Raw genomic sequence first — 15837 nt, 5'->3', positions numbered from 1 at the left:
TCGCTTTTAGTGGCTTTCAGAGCCGAATGTGAGAATTCCTCTCTTTATATCCAGTCTCTCTTAATACAATTTTAATATTCTGGTTGATCCTAAAGATGCAACGTTAACTATAGAAACAGCAGCAGAAAAGCGTGGGGGTACAAGACATTTTTTTATACAAAAAAAAACAAACAAAAAAAAAAGAAAAAACCCAAAACGAAACAACAAATAAAACAAACAAACAAACAAAAAAAAACAAATCCCAAAAAAAATTCCTTCCTCGTCGCTTACAAAACATAGGCAAAAGAAGCTAAAAAACAGAACAAAAAAAAAACACAGAGCCCAAAAGGCGTCGCTAATTTGTTCTACGTAAAAAAAACCTCGTCACTAATGGTCTTTTTTTTCTTTTTTTTTTTTCCTTCTTTTTTTTTTCGTTTGTTTGTTTAAAAAAAGAAAAAAAAAAAGAAAAAAAAAGAGAGAAATACGAAGCTTAGGCACAATTTTGCTGCTGGCTGCTTGTGAACAAGCCAAGAGAACACGCCACCCCCTCCTAACTGAGTGATATGTATTGACTGTTCCGCGCTTTATACTTAAGGCAATTTTGTTTGTTTGTTTGTTTGCGTTTCAAAGTGTTTTTCCACCCCTTACGTCACGCCAGGATCCGTCCACGTGTGTCAGTATGAGCAGGACTAAAGTTTATGGGTCGGGAAGGTCGCAGATCGCAGCGAGGATTCGCATCCTGTGGATCTCCGCGTCCAGAGGAACAAAAGGATCTGAAAATCAAACCAAGAAAAGCACCAATGAGAACAGGAATGGAGCAGCGTCCCCAGCCTGCAGTGGGATGAAGCACCCCGAGGGCCCAGCGGGGCTGATGGGCAGCTGAGATGTAAGCTGTAAGCTTGCTGCTTCCTTGGGTTTTGCCTCTTTTCTCTCCTTTGTGATAAATACACAGAGTCTGGATGGAGACTTGGCTCGGCCACCAAGGGAGGATGGCAAAGAGGAGCGGGATGGAGCCGACTGGGATGGCAGGGCAGGGAATGGTACCTTTACATGTGTCCAACGGGGTTGTGAGCGTCTCCGAGACCAGGATGCGAAGCTGAAAGTGTCATCTGGGGGTCTCCCACCACTCCGGATACTTTCTCCTCTTCCCGACGTTTCAAGCAGGCAGCTTTGGGGTTCAGATTGCGCTCTGTGCCAAAAAAAACAGCAGGGGAGGGAAGGGAACGAGCTGAGTCTGGGCAACAGCATCCCAGGAGTGAGGGCAGAGGCACGGGACAGAACAGGGCATGCGAGGTGGGAGCTGCTCTCTCCTGCAGCTCTGCAGGGACATGGCTGCGCTCCAGCAAAACCCCGCACCCGGCCCAGCGCTGCGTTGGGAGCGAAGCAAAGCGAAGCCGAAAAGCTGAGTTTTCCAAAGGGATCCGGGTGCCAAACTGCCATAAGCACAAAAAAGGGACAGAGAGGCTCCAAGTAGCCAAACCCAGGCGGTGGCTTCGGAAAGGTCAGCGCACGTGAAGCAGAGCGGCAGCAGAGGTGCGCACGCACGCACAGAATGGGGAGAGGGACCCCGAGGTGAACCTCTGGCAGTTTCCATACCTCGTACTTGCTGCTCCAGGCCCAGAATGACCTGCACCGCTTGCTGGAGGATGATCAGTTTGGTCTGTGCTTTGTCCGTTTTTAAGTGCATCTGACACATGCGTCCCAGCTCCTTAAAGGCCTCGTTAATGTCCCGCACGCGCACCCTCTCCCTGGCGTTATTGGCCATTCTCCTCTCCCGGTCCCTCAGATCTTTGTCCTCCAGTGATAAGGCCTCGTCTGTACTGCTGGGTTCACAGCACCACAGGGTTAGTCAGGGGGGTGCTCCGGGAGGGGGCAGACGTTGCCGTGCTGGTAGTGCTCCTGCTGTCCACTGGAAGCGGCCCAAGCGGCCCTCGTTTTTCAAAGCCAATTGCTGCGGGTGCTGCTGGGGGGGGTCCGGACTGCGGGGGTTGTTTGTCCCCTCTGCAGGCTATGGGAGGTGCTGCCAGCGTGGGGGGGGGGGTGCAGTGGTAACAGCTGCACCCCGTGCACAACGTCAAAGCTGCGAAATGTGGGGGATGTTGGGCACATCTCGGCCCCAAAACATTGGGTTTATCACCCGAGATGACGCCCAAACCCCTCTTTGTACATCTGTATCCCAACAAAGGGTTTGTGCCCCAGTCCTCTGACAGGTTTGGGCAGCAGCGGTGCGGGGGGCCAAGCAACCCTGGGTCACTTTCAAATGCACTGAACCCAGCTCGTCCCAGAGAGCCCAAACCCCCCCCAGCATTCTGAAAGGGGGAATTCTCTCTTCCAGGCAGGGATGGGAGCCTGGGAGAGCTCCTGCCACAGCAGCACCAGGCTGGCAGCACCGTACCCCATGGCATCGCCGCAGCCCTGCGACCCCCACTGCGCTGTACAGACGACCTTCTCCCCCAGAGCAAAAATTCTCACTGGAACGCCCCTATCTGAGGTCCTGGGCGCCAGCCCTGTCCCTGTCCTGTCCTCTCCTCGCCGTCACGGTGCTCGGTTGGCACAGCCACTGCCTCTCCAGCAGCTGGGATGGCCAAAGTAGCGAGGCCACCCCCAGCCACCCCAGCAATGACGCTGCCACTGCTCCCAGCTAACGCTGGTGGCTCAGATGCACCACAGATGGGCTGCAGCCGTCTGCCTCTCGCGCTGCTGGAGCACCACAGGGCCACGTGCTGTCCCCTAAGGATGCACAGCACCACGATGACACAGCCTGGCGTCACCGTGGCTCCTTGCAACGCTTCGACCCGCTCCTTCTCCTTCCTGTCCCATCTGCCACCAACCACAGCACAAAGTGGAGGGCACGCAGGGTGACTCCACAGCACGGAGGGATTTGGGGTCAGCTTTGCTCCGTCCCAGAGCAGAACCGGTGGAGCAGTGACATTCTATCTGCCTGAGCTACAACCTGCACGTGGGGCTCGGTGCGTGTCCCCAGCTGTGTCCAAGAAGGGTTTAAAAAGGGACAAGCGTGGGAGACCAAAGTGAACACGGTGCCAACTCTGTCTGACCCCCCGCCACCCCTCGGCTCCTGCCTCCGGCCGCAAGCAGCAAGTACAAGGTAGAGAGTGGGACCACCGAGAGGTCACGGCTGGGGACTGTCTGTAGGAGATTGGAAAGAACAGAACCAAAATAAAATAAAATAAAATAAAAAATCAAAACTCGAAATGAGGGAAAAAAAAGGAAAAAAAAAAAAAAAAAAGGAAAAAAAAAAAAAAAAAAGGAAAAAAAAAGAAAAGGGGGGGGGGGGGAAATTAAAAAAGAGACAGGAAAAAAATATATATGTTATGAAAAGCAAAAAAAATAAAAATAAAAATAAAAAATTGCAAACTGAAGAGAGGCACAAAGGACTCCAACATCAATGCGACAGCAGAGGCCAGCAGAGAGGAGCACAGCCAGGCACAGACCACGGGTTCATGTGTTACAACAATTCTCTGCAGAGAGAAAGGGGTTAACCTGCCCGGGAGGTGGAAGCATGCACTGCATGCACTGCAGGTGTGGAACAAAGCAGCAAAGTCCTGTGGATCCTCTGGGCTCTGCTGTGCACACGCAGAGCTCCTGGTGTGGATGGGAATGTGGCTGTGCCGCCGTCCCCATGCGGCTCTGCAGTCCCCAGTGCTTTGCTGGGGGAAGGAGGAGGAGGAGGAGGCAGCTCCCCGTGCTGCAGGGAGGAATGAGTTTGGGGAGGTGGGATTTTGCTGTTTGTTGGAGGTGGGTTTGGTTTTACTGCTGGCTGAGTTGTCCCAGGGCTGCGGGTGCCCCGCGGCGGAGCGGCATGCAGTGGGGAGCACAGAGAGAGAACAGCAGGGATGAGACCAAAACAAAAACCAAACCAAAACAGAACAAAAAAAAAACCAACAAAACAACCAAAAAGGAAAAATAAAAAAGGACAAAATAATAATAATAATAATAATAATAAAAAAAAAAGGCATCGACAGCCTCGGGAATGCAAGGGCACAGGGGAGAGAGAGCGCAAGGCACCACAGCACACGTCACAGAGACAGACAGACAGACAGCCCCGTGCCGATCAGATACGTCAAATATCACCACTCCGGGACCCTCACTGACCTCTAACTTGTTGCTCCAGGTTCAGTATGACTGATACGGCCTGGTGGAGGATTAGCAGTTTGGTCTGTGGTTTTTCGCTGTTTAGGTGGAGTTGGCACATGCGTCCGAGCTCTTTAAAGGCCTCGTTGATGTCCCGGACCCGCAGGCGCTCACGGGCATTATTGGCGACCCTCCTTTCTCTTTCTCTCTCGGCTTTTTGCTCTGGGGGAAGAAGATCGTCCTCCTCATCCTCATCTTGACTAATGGTTTAAAATAAGAACGAGACAGGGACATTCCTCGCGTGCACTCTCAGCACCGGTCAACTCACAGACAAGAAAACACACACGGAGGCACCCAGATGTCCCCCCGCCGTGGCACGGGGACATGCAGTGACACGGAGAGAAGCATTAAGGCTCTTCCTCTTCCTCCCTTTCTTTTTTGTATACACAACAAAATAAAGAAAGCACAACACAATTGGTGATGCATCGACACGGCTGCTGGGGGAGGTGGTGGGGTCACCGTCCCCGGAGGAGCTCAAGAACCGTGGAGACGTGGCACCTGGGGGAGGGGTTGGGGTTGGATTTGGTGATCTGAGAGGGTTTTTCCAACCTGAATGATTGTGTGGTTCTGTGATTAAGGCATGAGCTGTCGCTGGGAGGCGTGTGCTGGTTCCGAGGAGGTGCTGGGGGGTGACCCTGGTGTCAGAGGGTGGGTGGAGGGTAGGAGGTGTTTGCTGGCAAGGAGGGTGACCAAGCTGATGGCGAGGCTGGGGACAGGCCAGCACGCTGCCAGGCTCCCACCTGACCCACTGCCATGTCTGGTTGGCTGTGATGGGGGATGCAGGAGCCCAAAGCAAATGGAACAGCAGCCTGACACAGGGAGAGGATGGAGCCTTCTCTCTGCGCCCAGGAATGCTGAGTACCTTGCTGCCTGGGCACGGCCACGAGCAATGCCCTGAATGAGCACATCCCAAACCTCTGCTTTATGAGCACGAGGAAAACCCACAGCCATAAGGACAGCAGGGCAGGTGGCCAGGAGCTCTGCCTGGCATGGCTGGTTCCAATGCCACGGGACCCAGGCTGTGCTCCTCTGAGGCTGGGCAGGGGCAGAGGGTCTGCACCACAAGGACAGGTCCCAGCGTCACCAGGCTGAGCTCAGTTGCCCGGGGGTCACTGTGGCTGCAGCCCAAGCCAAATGCCTTCAGAGCTTTACAAAGTGAAGGGAGAGACCTGTTCAAAGAGCACCTTGTTCTATTCCGGGAGGGTTTCAGCTCCTTCTTCTCCTCTTCAGAGTTATCTGCCACTGATGTGTTCTCCTCATCCTCCTTCTCTTCCCTCTTTATCTCGTTGGTTCCCGAGGAGACGCTGCTTCGCCCCAGCCCCCCTGACAAGCCTGCCAAGGAACACAAGAGGTTGGAAGGGGCTGGGAGTCTCCATTCATGCGGGATCATATCCCCATCTCACCCTTCTGGGGGGGGGTCTCCAATTCTGCTGCTCCCCCTTCACTCCCATTTCACCACTCACAACTTCCAGAGCCAGAGTCCACCCTTCCCCAAGCAGTGCAGTGCCCGGGGTCTCACTGTACCCACAGCCAGAGGGGCAGAAACATGCATGATGAGCCAGAAGCCACATTAAGGACCTCTGGGAAAAGTGCAGTGCGTGAACTGGGTTCTGTGAGGAGCCCCGAGCTGGATGTGGGGTGACCCCAAACCCTGGCATCGAGAGGGACTCATGCATGCCCAGGTGCAGAGCTGCCTTACCACTGTACGTGTCCTGCTGCCTGTTGAGGTCAGGGAGTGAGCTGGGCTGTGATGGAAGTGTGACATGGTTGTGGAGCATGCTGGGGGTGCTGGACAGCCCGTCTTCAGGGTGACCTCCTCCCACCTACAGCAGAATGAGCAGAGCAAGCTTTGAGGGGTGGAAGTGTCAGGGCCAGCACAGGTCTCCCCGCAGAGCCACATGCCCCCCATGCAGGAGAGGAGCCAACCTGCCCTGGGGGCTGCGGGGTGCTGGGCTGCAGCTCCTTGCCCTGCCCACCAGCAGAGCCAAGGGGAAAGCCCTCATCAGTGCTGCCATCCCATGGAAAAGCCTCTCTGCTGGGATGCACTGCTTGCATACTGCACAGGCCGTTCTGCCTGGCTGCACGCATCTCCACAGGGCACCAACGTTTCTGCAGCCCCCACAATGCCACTGGAGCAAGGGCACCCCAGCAGCACAGACCCCACACTGAAGGGATGAGGATTGAGCAGGCTGCATCCCGTGGGGCTGCACTACGCTGGCAGGGCTTGGCAGCACAGAGCCAACACCTCCATTGCTGCAGATGGTTTGTAGCACGGAGCACACTGCTCTGTACCAGAGTCTGGGGAGCAAAGCACATCTGGTTCTGCAACGATGATCTGGCAGGGACCCAGACCTGCTCAGAACACGCTCCTGTGGTCACCAAGCTCTAGACAGGGGGGAGCCAGTGCAGGACCCTACGCACCTGGGATGCAAACCCCATCTCAGCGCTCCCCATCCATCACTCACCAGGCTGGGGTGTCGACCCCCCAGGGACATGACAGAGGCAGGGAAGGCCTGGCCCAGGCTGCCCACAGCAGCACTGTGTGCGGGAGCAGAGCCCAGCAGCCCATGCATGTCCCCGTGGTTGCTTGGCATGGCGGCCGTCTGGCCCACGGCGTGATTCCTCAGCACGTGGATGGCTTCGTCCAACCTGTCTTCCATTTTGTTTTGCTGGAAAGAGGGGATGGAGAGAGAAATCTGTTAATCTCTGCCAAGCCAGCAGCCCCATACAGTTGTGCTTAGGCTGCAGGGCAGATATAGGGATGAGCAGCCTGACCCCAGCAGTGCCACCACCAAGGTGTCACAGGAGCAGCTCTGCTCTGACACAACTGGGCTGGACCCGGCGGTGTGGATGGGGGTCAGGAACCAGTGCCTAAATCTGCTTGACCACATGCCAACATCACTCCTGAAGGTCCCTTCCAGCCCACACCAATCTGTCACCCAACCCTCCCCCTTCAGGTCCTGATCCCACCACCCCCAGGGACACAACGAAAGGAGAAGAGGAGTGAGGAGATGTTGCACTTACTAAAGTGTGGAGGCTCCCTTCGTAGCTGGGAGATAAGGCACCCTGTCCGCCCGCTCGAGACCACTGGGATGTGCCTGGAAATGAACAGGGACAGCTTGGGATTGGGCACAGCAGCCGCTAGGTGGGGCTGGAAGCTGGGCCACAACGGCATGCATAGGGACACCATAACACTGCATGGAGCCACACAGGCATGGAGCAGCAGTTTGGTGGCTTTGCACCCGCACACCGAGGGTATGGGCTTTCATCAGGCACTGAAATGGTTTTGCAGCAGCTCTGGCTGCTTCCCAGTTTATACTGGGTTCGTTCCATTAGGAAGGAAAGCCAGGGACAAACGTCCCGAGCCCCACTGAGATGGGGTGCAACAGAGATGGGGCTCCCCCAGGAGCTTGGGGGTGGCAGAGATGCTTTAGCTTGCTCCCCTGCTTTTAAAAACAAATGGGATTTGGTGAGATTTGCCCAAAGCGTAGGGTTTTTAAGGAGGGTTTCCATGGAGCTGATCTGGGAAGTGCCTTACAGCAAAGCTTCTGGGCCTCTTTAGACAAGGAACAAGACTTTCACCTACCTGCAAGGCCCTGCGGGGAGCCGACCGGTGTGGAGGGGTTTGATGAGAAGTTATTGCTAGAGTGATCTGGGGAATAAATCTAGAGGGAGAGAAGCAGGGCGCAGTCAGCAGTGCTCAGCTCTGATTTAGAACTCCCCCAGTTCTGCTGCACAGAATGGTGAGTGTCCCTCCTGCCCCACTGCCAGCCCTCATCTACCCCCAGCACCCAGTGCCTCTGCCCTGCACTATCCCTTCTTGGTATCCCACGCTGGAGGGAAGCTGGAGCCCCCCCCAAAATATGGGGTGCAGTGCTGAGCCCCCCTCAAAGCACCAGGTAGAAGCAAAGGTCCCTGTGCTGAATGGGACAGGGGCAGCCTTGAGCTCTGACAGCCCCATAGCAGAGAATGCCGTTCTCAATGGGACAGTGCCCTCCAGTTTGCAGCAGCACACTTAGGGACTGGGCACCAGGACCCACTGGTCCCACCATGAGGGCTGTGTGGGTCTGGGTCTGCTCACGGGACTGCAGTAACACCCTGTGCTGCCTCAGGCTCCCCATCTGCTTCAAGGGGCTTTAGCACAGCGCCAGGACTCGGGGTGGCAGCTGTGTTTGTTTGAGGGTGCAGAGGTTCCCCCAAACTTCTCACGCGTCCATCTTCCCACTGCCTAGATGGTCCTCGGTGCAGAGGGAGGTCTGCAGGGGCAGGGAACAGTCGGGGATGTGCAGCAGCTCTTACTGAAGCTAGTGCCTTCCCAAGAGCGTCTCCCGAGCTCCCAGCCGTGGTTCCTCTGTTACCTGTTGAGAGAGGACATGGACATCACTGGCAGGGCACCACAGAGCTGCTGGCACAAGGCACCTCGTATAAATCCTTCTCGATGTGTTTCCCTTTCTCTGAGCAAATCTTCCCCCAGGAATCCAGGTCAGGATGCTCATTTCCCAGGGAACACAAGTTCATTTCAGTAACACGTTTTGTAACGGGCTCAGCAGGGTCAGAGATTAAAGCACCCAGGGGTTTAATGCAGCATCTGAATGGTGCGTTTGGGATTTGGATGAATGGCTTTGCAGCATCACAGCATCTCCAAGTGCTGATTCCACAAGACCTCGGGCTCCTCCCAGTCCCACTCAGCTGCTTGGCAAAGCCCACATCCACCCCCTCCCTGCTCCCTGGGGGCTGCGCAGTCACCCAGGCAGGGGTGAGATGTCCCCTGTGACACAAAAGGGATCAACAGCGTGCAGGTACGCAGAGATGGGCACCTCCAGCCCTGATAGTGGGGCTTTGGTTTTCCAGCTTGGTCCCTGTGTGTCAGTAGGGTGCTCTGGGAGGGGGGGGCACGTACCCATCATGGTGTCGGTCCCACTGATCGGCGGCGTGTGGCTGGAGACGCCATATGGGGTGGAGGCAGAGGAGAAGCCTGACACGGAGGGCAGCCCGCCATTCACCTCTCCTGAATGCAGCTGGTAGTTCTGGAGGGAGGGAAGAAGAGGGTTAAGGTGGGTCCTGGAGCTTCGACCACCGACCCGACCCCAACAGGGGGCGCTGGGGGGGACAGCTGGGGACGTTACCATGCGTTCGTGCTGATGTAAACTGTTGAAGCTGGCGGACTGTGGGAGAGGGGAGGAGGAACTGCCCAGCATGGCCCCGTAGCTGGACTGGCTCATGGCACCAGGGGAGCTCCACAGGTCTGGCGAGTTGTGAAGCCCGTCTGGAAAGAAAGGAGAAGCTGTGAGTGGGGTTAGGGGGGCTGGTATGCATCCCATAGCCTGAGCAAGGACAGCATCCATCCCCACTGCACCCTACAGGGCACAGGGCTGCTCCAGCCCTGAACCAATGCATTGCAATCCCTCCCGTTAGCCAATCCATGTCTCAGCCGCTCACCTGCCATATAGAAGGCTCCGGGGTATACAGTGCTGGGAGGTTTTGAGGGAGTGTATCCAGCCGGATCCCTGCTGTAGTCATCACCTGAGTTGGATGGATACACCTGCAAGGCAGAGAGGGGCGAGGAGCAGAGCGTCACCCCAGGGCTCAGCACACCCTGCATGGGTGACAGATGGGGACAAAGCGATGGAGACAGCACTGAGTGGAGCAGCCCAGGGCTGGGGATGCAGGGCAGGAGCCCAACAGCCCCTGCCTTCCCGGAATGGCACCCAGCAGGCTGTGCTGGCCCCAGTTTCGGTGCTCTGCTCCAGTTCCCGTTTTTGCGGTTATAGCTTTTTATGAGCAACCACAAACCCCATCGTTTCTGCATGCAAACCCGCGCCCAAGGGCATGGGATGGGTCAGGGTGGTGGTGGGGACACAGCAGGCCTTGGGACCTCAGCACTGCACCCCAACCCTGTGCTGTGTCTGCTGGCGAACCTGCAAGGCGCAGCTCTGCTGCACTGCAGTACTTCAATCACACTGCTCTACACCTGCAACAGCACAGCCCCAAACCACAGCCTCCACGGGGACCCCAAACCCCTCCGGCAGCACCTCAGCCCCATTCCATGTGCTCATGCACGGGGTCAACTGCAAACTACTGAAAATAAGAGGTTGGGGGGGCACGGCCCCTTGTGCAGGATGGCACACGGCGCTGCCAGCTTTCAGCCAGCTTTCAGCAGCTCTGCTCAGCTCTGTGATGCAAAAGAGAAGATCTGCTTTCCCAAAATGACCCAAACTCATCCCAGAAAGCCTTTCCAGGGCACCAAATGGCAGCGGTTCCGATTTCTGAACGCAAGAATTCAACACGCAAAGAAACCGAAACGCCACTCGAAATTACGTGAGAACCTTTCCTGCAGTCTATTTTCATCCCCCCGGCCGTTCATTCCGAAACCACAATCTGATTTTTTTGGTTGGTTTCGATGCCCCCGAAAGCAGAGGGCGCAGGGGCTCCAGGAATGCTCCTCGTGGAGAGCAGTGCTTGGATTTGGGTGCTCTGTGCCCGCACCCCGCACCCAACCCACCCCCTCTGACCCCTGGCTGAGAACCCTCATCGGTGAGGGCAGAGAAAACCACTCTCAATTCCCCTGACTGCTCACAACGCTGAGAATTTCTTCTTTTTTTCTCGGATGGGGGAGGTGGGGATGGATTGAAAAAAGCTCTGAACTGCACCGGTGTTCAAATGAAATGCTTCTTTTTCCCTTTGTGCCCCCGGTTCCTGCTTCTCAGTGCTGCTTCTCTCCTCCTGCTTCCCCTGTGCCACGTGGTTTCCCCCCATACCCATCTCCATCCCCAAGATGAAGCAGACCCCCTCCCCCCCCCCTTTGCAGTCATCAGCCCCACCAGCCCCCCACTTGGCCATGGGGCTCCTTGGAGAGGGGGGGACGGACTCTGCCCTACATCAGAGCTGGAAGCAACTGGTCGACATTTGTGGCAAGAAGAGGGGGAAAAAAGAGAAATAGAGGGAAGGGGAAAACCTGATGGGCGCAGGCAGCTGCCCTGCAAGCTCAACACACCCCCCCAGCCCCCCTAAACCCCCAAATTTGCTTTCTGCACCATGCTGTGCATGCGGGGCCGGTGGGCAGCGTGAGGTTGGAGAGAGAGCGGGTGAACGGAGGAGGAGGAGGAGGAGGAGGAAGGCTGCGAAGAATTGAGAATCCGGCAAATTGACTTTTCCTCTAATTTGATTAAATAGCGGGAGCTGGGACGGGGGAATCGAATGAAGCACGTCTAATGGGCCCCGCGCCATCTGCCAGGGCTTGGCGCCCGGCCAGCGAGCGAGGCAGCTGCGTGGCTGCGGGGAGGGGGGATGGGGGGGGATGGGGGGAGCTGAGCAGGGCCCCCGCATCCATTTAATGCATCCAGAGAGCCGAGGAGGGGAAGAAAACACAGCGAGAGAGAGAGAAGGGGCTGCAAAGAGGTTTTGCTTTGGCTGCCGATTCCACATCCCCGACCCCGTCGCTCCCCAAACCCTACAAGTTGTTGTGGGATCCCCCAAAGCCCGACTGCTTGTCCCAGCGTTGGGGGAACGGCGGCCAAACGCCGCAGGAAGCGGTAAATCAGTGCCAAACCCCCCCCCTTCACAACCCCCCCCCCCCCCTCCTTCTTCCCCCCCGGCCCCAAACCCCGGCGTCGGCCTCGGGGACCTCCAGGTGAGGTCATTTCCTCCAGTTGGAACTGCCAGCACGGCGAGGGCCGGCCGGGGGCCGTGCACAGAGCCCCAGAGCTGGGAGCTGAAGGGATTTATAGCTGCGTGCTTCTTGGTTGCGTGCTATTATTATTAGTATTATTTTTTTTTTCCCCTCTTTTCCTCTCTGTTTTTTTTCTGGTTTAAATGCACCAAGCCGGGTGGGACCGCAGCAGACGGAGAGCAAACAGAGAGTTGAACCCACGGAGGATGAGCACCGAGCCACCGACCCCACACTGGGATGCAGCCCAGCTCCATTCCCAGCGTCCCACCTCTCCCAGAACTGCATCACCTCACTCCATCCAACCCCATCACGACCACGAGCACCGTGTGCCCGCTCCACATCTCCAAAGCAGCTTCGGAACTGCACATCCAAGCACTTCATTTTGAAGGAGAGGCTTTGGAACCTGTTTGTTTTGCATGGGCTCCAGCGATAACACGGAGCGGGGCCGCAAAGAGCCTTTGATCTGCTGCCGTTTGTCCCACCCCACCTCCCTCCCCCTCCTCCCCATACCACTTAGGTGTGGATTTCTCTCCCCCAGCGTGGAAGTTCAACAGCAGAACACAAAGCAGAGGTCACTGCTGGGAAGGGAGGGGGGTGGGGGGGACCCATTAAAAGTGGGGGTGAGTAAAGGTGGATGCAGAGCACGCGTGGCGCTGAGCTGTGCTGCTCTGCCAGCACGGGGCTGCTGTGTTCTGCTGCAGAACCCCACTGCCTATGGGGTGCTGGAATAGCTGGGGTGCAGGTGTTGGTGCTGACACGTGCATGGGGCCAGCAAACACCCAGCGGCTCCTGGGGGCATCGGGGCCCCCTGAGCAGCACCAGAGTGACAGGGAGCTCCCCAGCACCTTTGAAATCTGAGGCCAACAAAGGGCCATTTGTCAAAGCAACGCCTTCCCCACATGGCAGCCGGGGTTTGGGAGCTCTGAATTTCACACACACCACGATTTTCTGCAGCAAGCTTTTCCCTATGAAAGCAGAGTCTCTTTCCTTACAGCTGGGATCCTGCAGTTATAGGCTCCCCCCCGGCAGCACAGGGTGCAGTGCCACATCCCTCAGGTCTTTTGGGAAGGCTGCGTGGCCAGACAGCTCCCATGCTCTGCATCCCCTCCTCCCCAGCCTCTTTTCCTGCAGATCCCATTACTCCCAGCCACAAAGCCATTGTTCACTTTATTCCCCTCCAACAGCCATAGGAGCATGGCTAACAGATTCCTGCAGCCTGCTTGGCTTTCCTATAAAGCAGCACAGGCAGTGCACACACCTGGAGCAGCCCCAGCTGCCCGCGTGCCTCACGGCTGCTTTGCTTTCCTCCTGCACTGAAATCTGACCGTGCTGAATATCCCGTTGCAGTGGGGCACTGTGATGTAACCTCAAAGTGATGGGGGTGGGGTGTTGATGGCAAAACCCCTCTGTCTGTGTTTGTGCCCCCAGCCTGCAGAGTTTCCCTCAATCTCCCACGTGGGGAGGGGGTGGGAGAAACCCTTCCCTTTTCTGTGCACTGATGCTTTGCTGGAGTTGGGGGTTGGCAGTGCTGGGATTGGGGTGCAGGGATGGGGGCCCCAACCACTCACCGAGGAGGGGAGTCCAGGAGGCACCTTCCGAACCTTTTTGGGCTGTCCATCTGCTTGGGAGAGAAGGAGAAAGGATGGAATTCTTTGAAAGGGAGTCAGCAGGAGGGCAAACAAACTCCAGCTAAACCAAAGGGCAGAACACACAGACCCCAAATGTCCCATGGCCAAAGGAGGGGCAGTAACGGGAACGAGGAAGAGCCCCCCAGCCCTTCATCCCATACGTAATCCCTCACTGTATTGCTGGTTGCATCCTAGATGTTTTTCAGCTCATGGTTAAGAAAAGCCCTACTGAGGGGCAGGAGACAGGGGAAATTCATCGTAGGATGAACCAAAGCAAAAGGAATTCATTCCCCAGGCTGGCAGCACTATGGAGCAGCACTATCTTAACGTGGCAGGACCGAAGTGGATGCCTTCGGTGGAGGAACACACAGCACCAGGTCACTTCTGGTTTCGTTTGTTGGGGAAAGCTCAAAATAACAGCAGAGAGATTCTGGTGGGGGTGTGGGGTGGAACTGTGACAAAAAACACAAATTCTGGTGAACTGGGCTTCGTCATTCGAAAATGGGATTCGCACCCAACCTTACCCTTTGTTACCAGCAGCAAAGTGCCCCATTTCCAGGTGGATGCCAACATGCACAACTGCTGCTCCAGGTGATGGGCCTGAGGTTCTGGGGGGGGGGGGGGCAGCCCCAGTGCTGTCACATTGCAGCTCCCAGAGCCCCACTGGGGACCAGCAGCCCCCACAGCCATCCCAAAGCAGCCCCAGTTTTTCCAGGCACGACCACTGATGTGTGATGCGGCCTGAAGTGTTTATAGAAGAACCTCAAGCCATCTGCATCTGTAACCCAACCTGACATTTACTGGAAAAAAGGAAATTCCAAATGACTGAGAGCCCAAATTCCCATATATATATATATATATATATTTCCTTTGGAGGGGGAGATATATTAAACCAAACGACCAATAAAAGAGCTGATGCCAGCTGTGCACCCAGGTGAGCCCATGGCAGCAGCAGCACTGGGACTCGCCCTGTGGTCACCCACCCCAACCAAAGCAATGTGCCCACAGCGACGTACCTATGCTGCTCTCAGCACCTCTCCTGCGAGGATTGTTGGGGTAAGAAAAATACTGAGACCCCCCCTTCACTCCGGTGGGGGAAAGCGTGCTCGGACTGGCGATTCCCATTTCGCTGGGCAGGAAACCAGTCTGTAAACAAGGAGAGGGAGAAAGCTTTGGGTGAGGATGCTGGAAAAGCATTGAGCTCCCTTGGGGAGAACAGAGCTGCCTTTAAGCACCTCTCTGCAGAAAGCAGCCAGGGGAAAAAGCAACAAGCCCAGAGGCCAGGAGGAAAAATCAACATGTAAATACGGGGGCTGAGGGGAGGTGTGGGGGGAAGATGGGTGTGCAAGAAGATGAGGGGCTTTCATGCCATGCGTTCTCCCTGCTGCCCAGGGATGCACTCAGCAGGTGTTGGTGCCCCTTTGCTATGCCCTGAACTCCCATTTGATCCCAGCTGCAAGAGATGGGAGAGGTGACACCACCAGTGACCCACCTGAGTCCCACCCTGCCCATAAGGCCACAGCCACGATGCCAGTCCATGGCACCAGCCAGACCCACTGCAGAGCTGCAATGCTTTCACTTCGGTTGCTTTTCTCTTACGTTTTATCAGGGAAAAGTGAAATCCCTCTTTCTGAAATGAGGAAACTCCTCCCCTGTGTTTATCCAAGCTGACCTTGGGGCGCTGGGAAGCGCAGGGAAACAGCACCCAGCCCAGCCCCACTGCTGGCTCTGGGACTGAGCTCTGTGCCTCTATAGGGAATTCACAGGGATGGCAAAGGGCCTCCGAGCCACAAAAGCTCCCTTTGAACCATCTTCAGGGGCTGAGCTGAAAGAAAGGAGGGCTTCAAGCTTTTGAGAAACTGGGAAGAAAAATGCGCCGCTCTTAAAGCACGGCCTCCTCCAAAAAGGGGTCGGGGAGGGAAAGAGGAGCTGTGTGTTCACAGCTGGTGACATTCCTGCAATCTGTTCCACTGGTCATGTTACCTCTGGGCTGAACGCTCCGGCGTGGCCAAGCAGAACAGGAGCAGAATGGGAAAGGATGGTGGTGGGCAGGTAACCCCAGGGGCAGTGAGGTTTGGGGGTAAATTGCCCAGAAATGGGCACTTTTCTGCCCCGTCTCTCACCCCAGCGATGCTTCCTGAGGTTGTTCTGCGAGCAGGCAGCCATAAATCTGCCTCAATGAGGGCGTCGTGGGAAGGAACAAAGGCATTTCGGGGACAATTTGGGAGGGGGGGGGCACTTTTCCAAAAATAAAAAACACCCAAACAGGTCAGAACCCCCCTGCAGAATGGAAGCAGCGGAACTGCAGGCAGCACTGTGATGAGAGGGGTTGGTGTCCCCCCACATCCAATGCCCCCATCCCACACTGCCACCCGATCCAGTCCAGTGTGCCTGCAGCCCCATTTGCCC

General features: G+C 56.2%; 1 protein-coding gene across 5 annotated transcripts in view; it reads right to left on the bottom strand.

Annotated features, from left to right (window-relative positions):
- Positions 1–421: 421 nt before the first annotated feature.
- Positions 422–15837, bottom strand: part of TCF3 (transcription factor 3) — a 22059-nt gene continuing 6643 nt past the window's right edge. Inside the window, exons 4-17 of one of the 5 annotated variants that reach the window (XM_042893917.1) lie at positions 14445–14574; positions 13369–13421; positions 9571–9673; positions 9258–9397; positions 9032–9158; positions 8431–8489; positions 7718–7796; positions 7156–7229; positions 6597–6800; positions 5831–5954; positions 5301–5463; positions 1576–1802; positions 1024–1168; positions 422–752 (exon numbers count right to left, since the gene is read on the bottom strand). In XM_042893917.1, coding sequence (XP_042749851.1) covers positions 1026–1168; positions 1576–1802; positions 5301–5463; positions 5831–5954; positions 6597–6800; positions 7156–7229; positions 7718–7796; positions 8431–8489; positions 9032–9158; positions 9258–9397; positions 9571–9673; positions 13369–13421; positions 14445–14574 — 1626 coding nt within the window. In that variant the 3' untranslated portion in view covers positions 422–752; positions 1024–1025. Of the gene's footprint in view, positions 753–1023; positions 1169–1575; positions 1803–4092; positions 4332–5300; positions 5464–5830; positions 5955–6596; positions 6801–7155; positions 7230–7717; positions 7797–8430; positions 8490–9031; positions 9159–9257; positions 9398–9570; positions 9674–13368; positions 13422–14444; positions 14575–15837 lie in introns of those variants that run through there. The other 4 variants (XM_042893913.1, XM_042893914.1, XM_042893915.1 and 1 more) reach the window with 4 other exon arrangements.

This window comes from Lagopus leucura, unplaced genomic scaffold, assembly GCF_019238085.1.
Source record: "Lagopus leucura isolate 7727_CA_CO unplaced genomic scaffold, USGS_WTPT01 145-12_obj-0_obj, whole genome shotgun sequence".
Taxonomy (NCBI): Eukaryota; Metazoa; Chordata; class Aves; order Galliformes; family Phasianidae; genus Lagopus; species Lagopus leucura.
The sequence above is the reverse complement of the archived record's forward strand: the minus strand, read 5'-3'. Positions and strand labels throughout refer to the sequence as shown.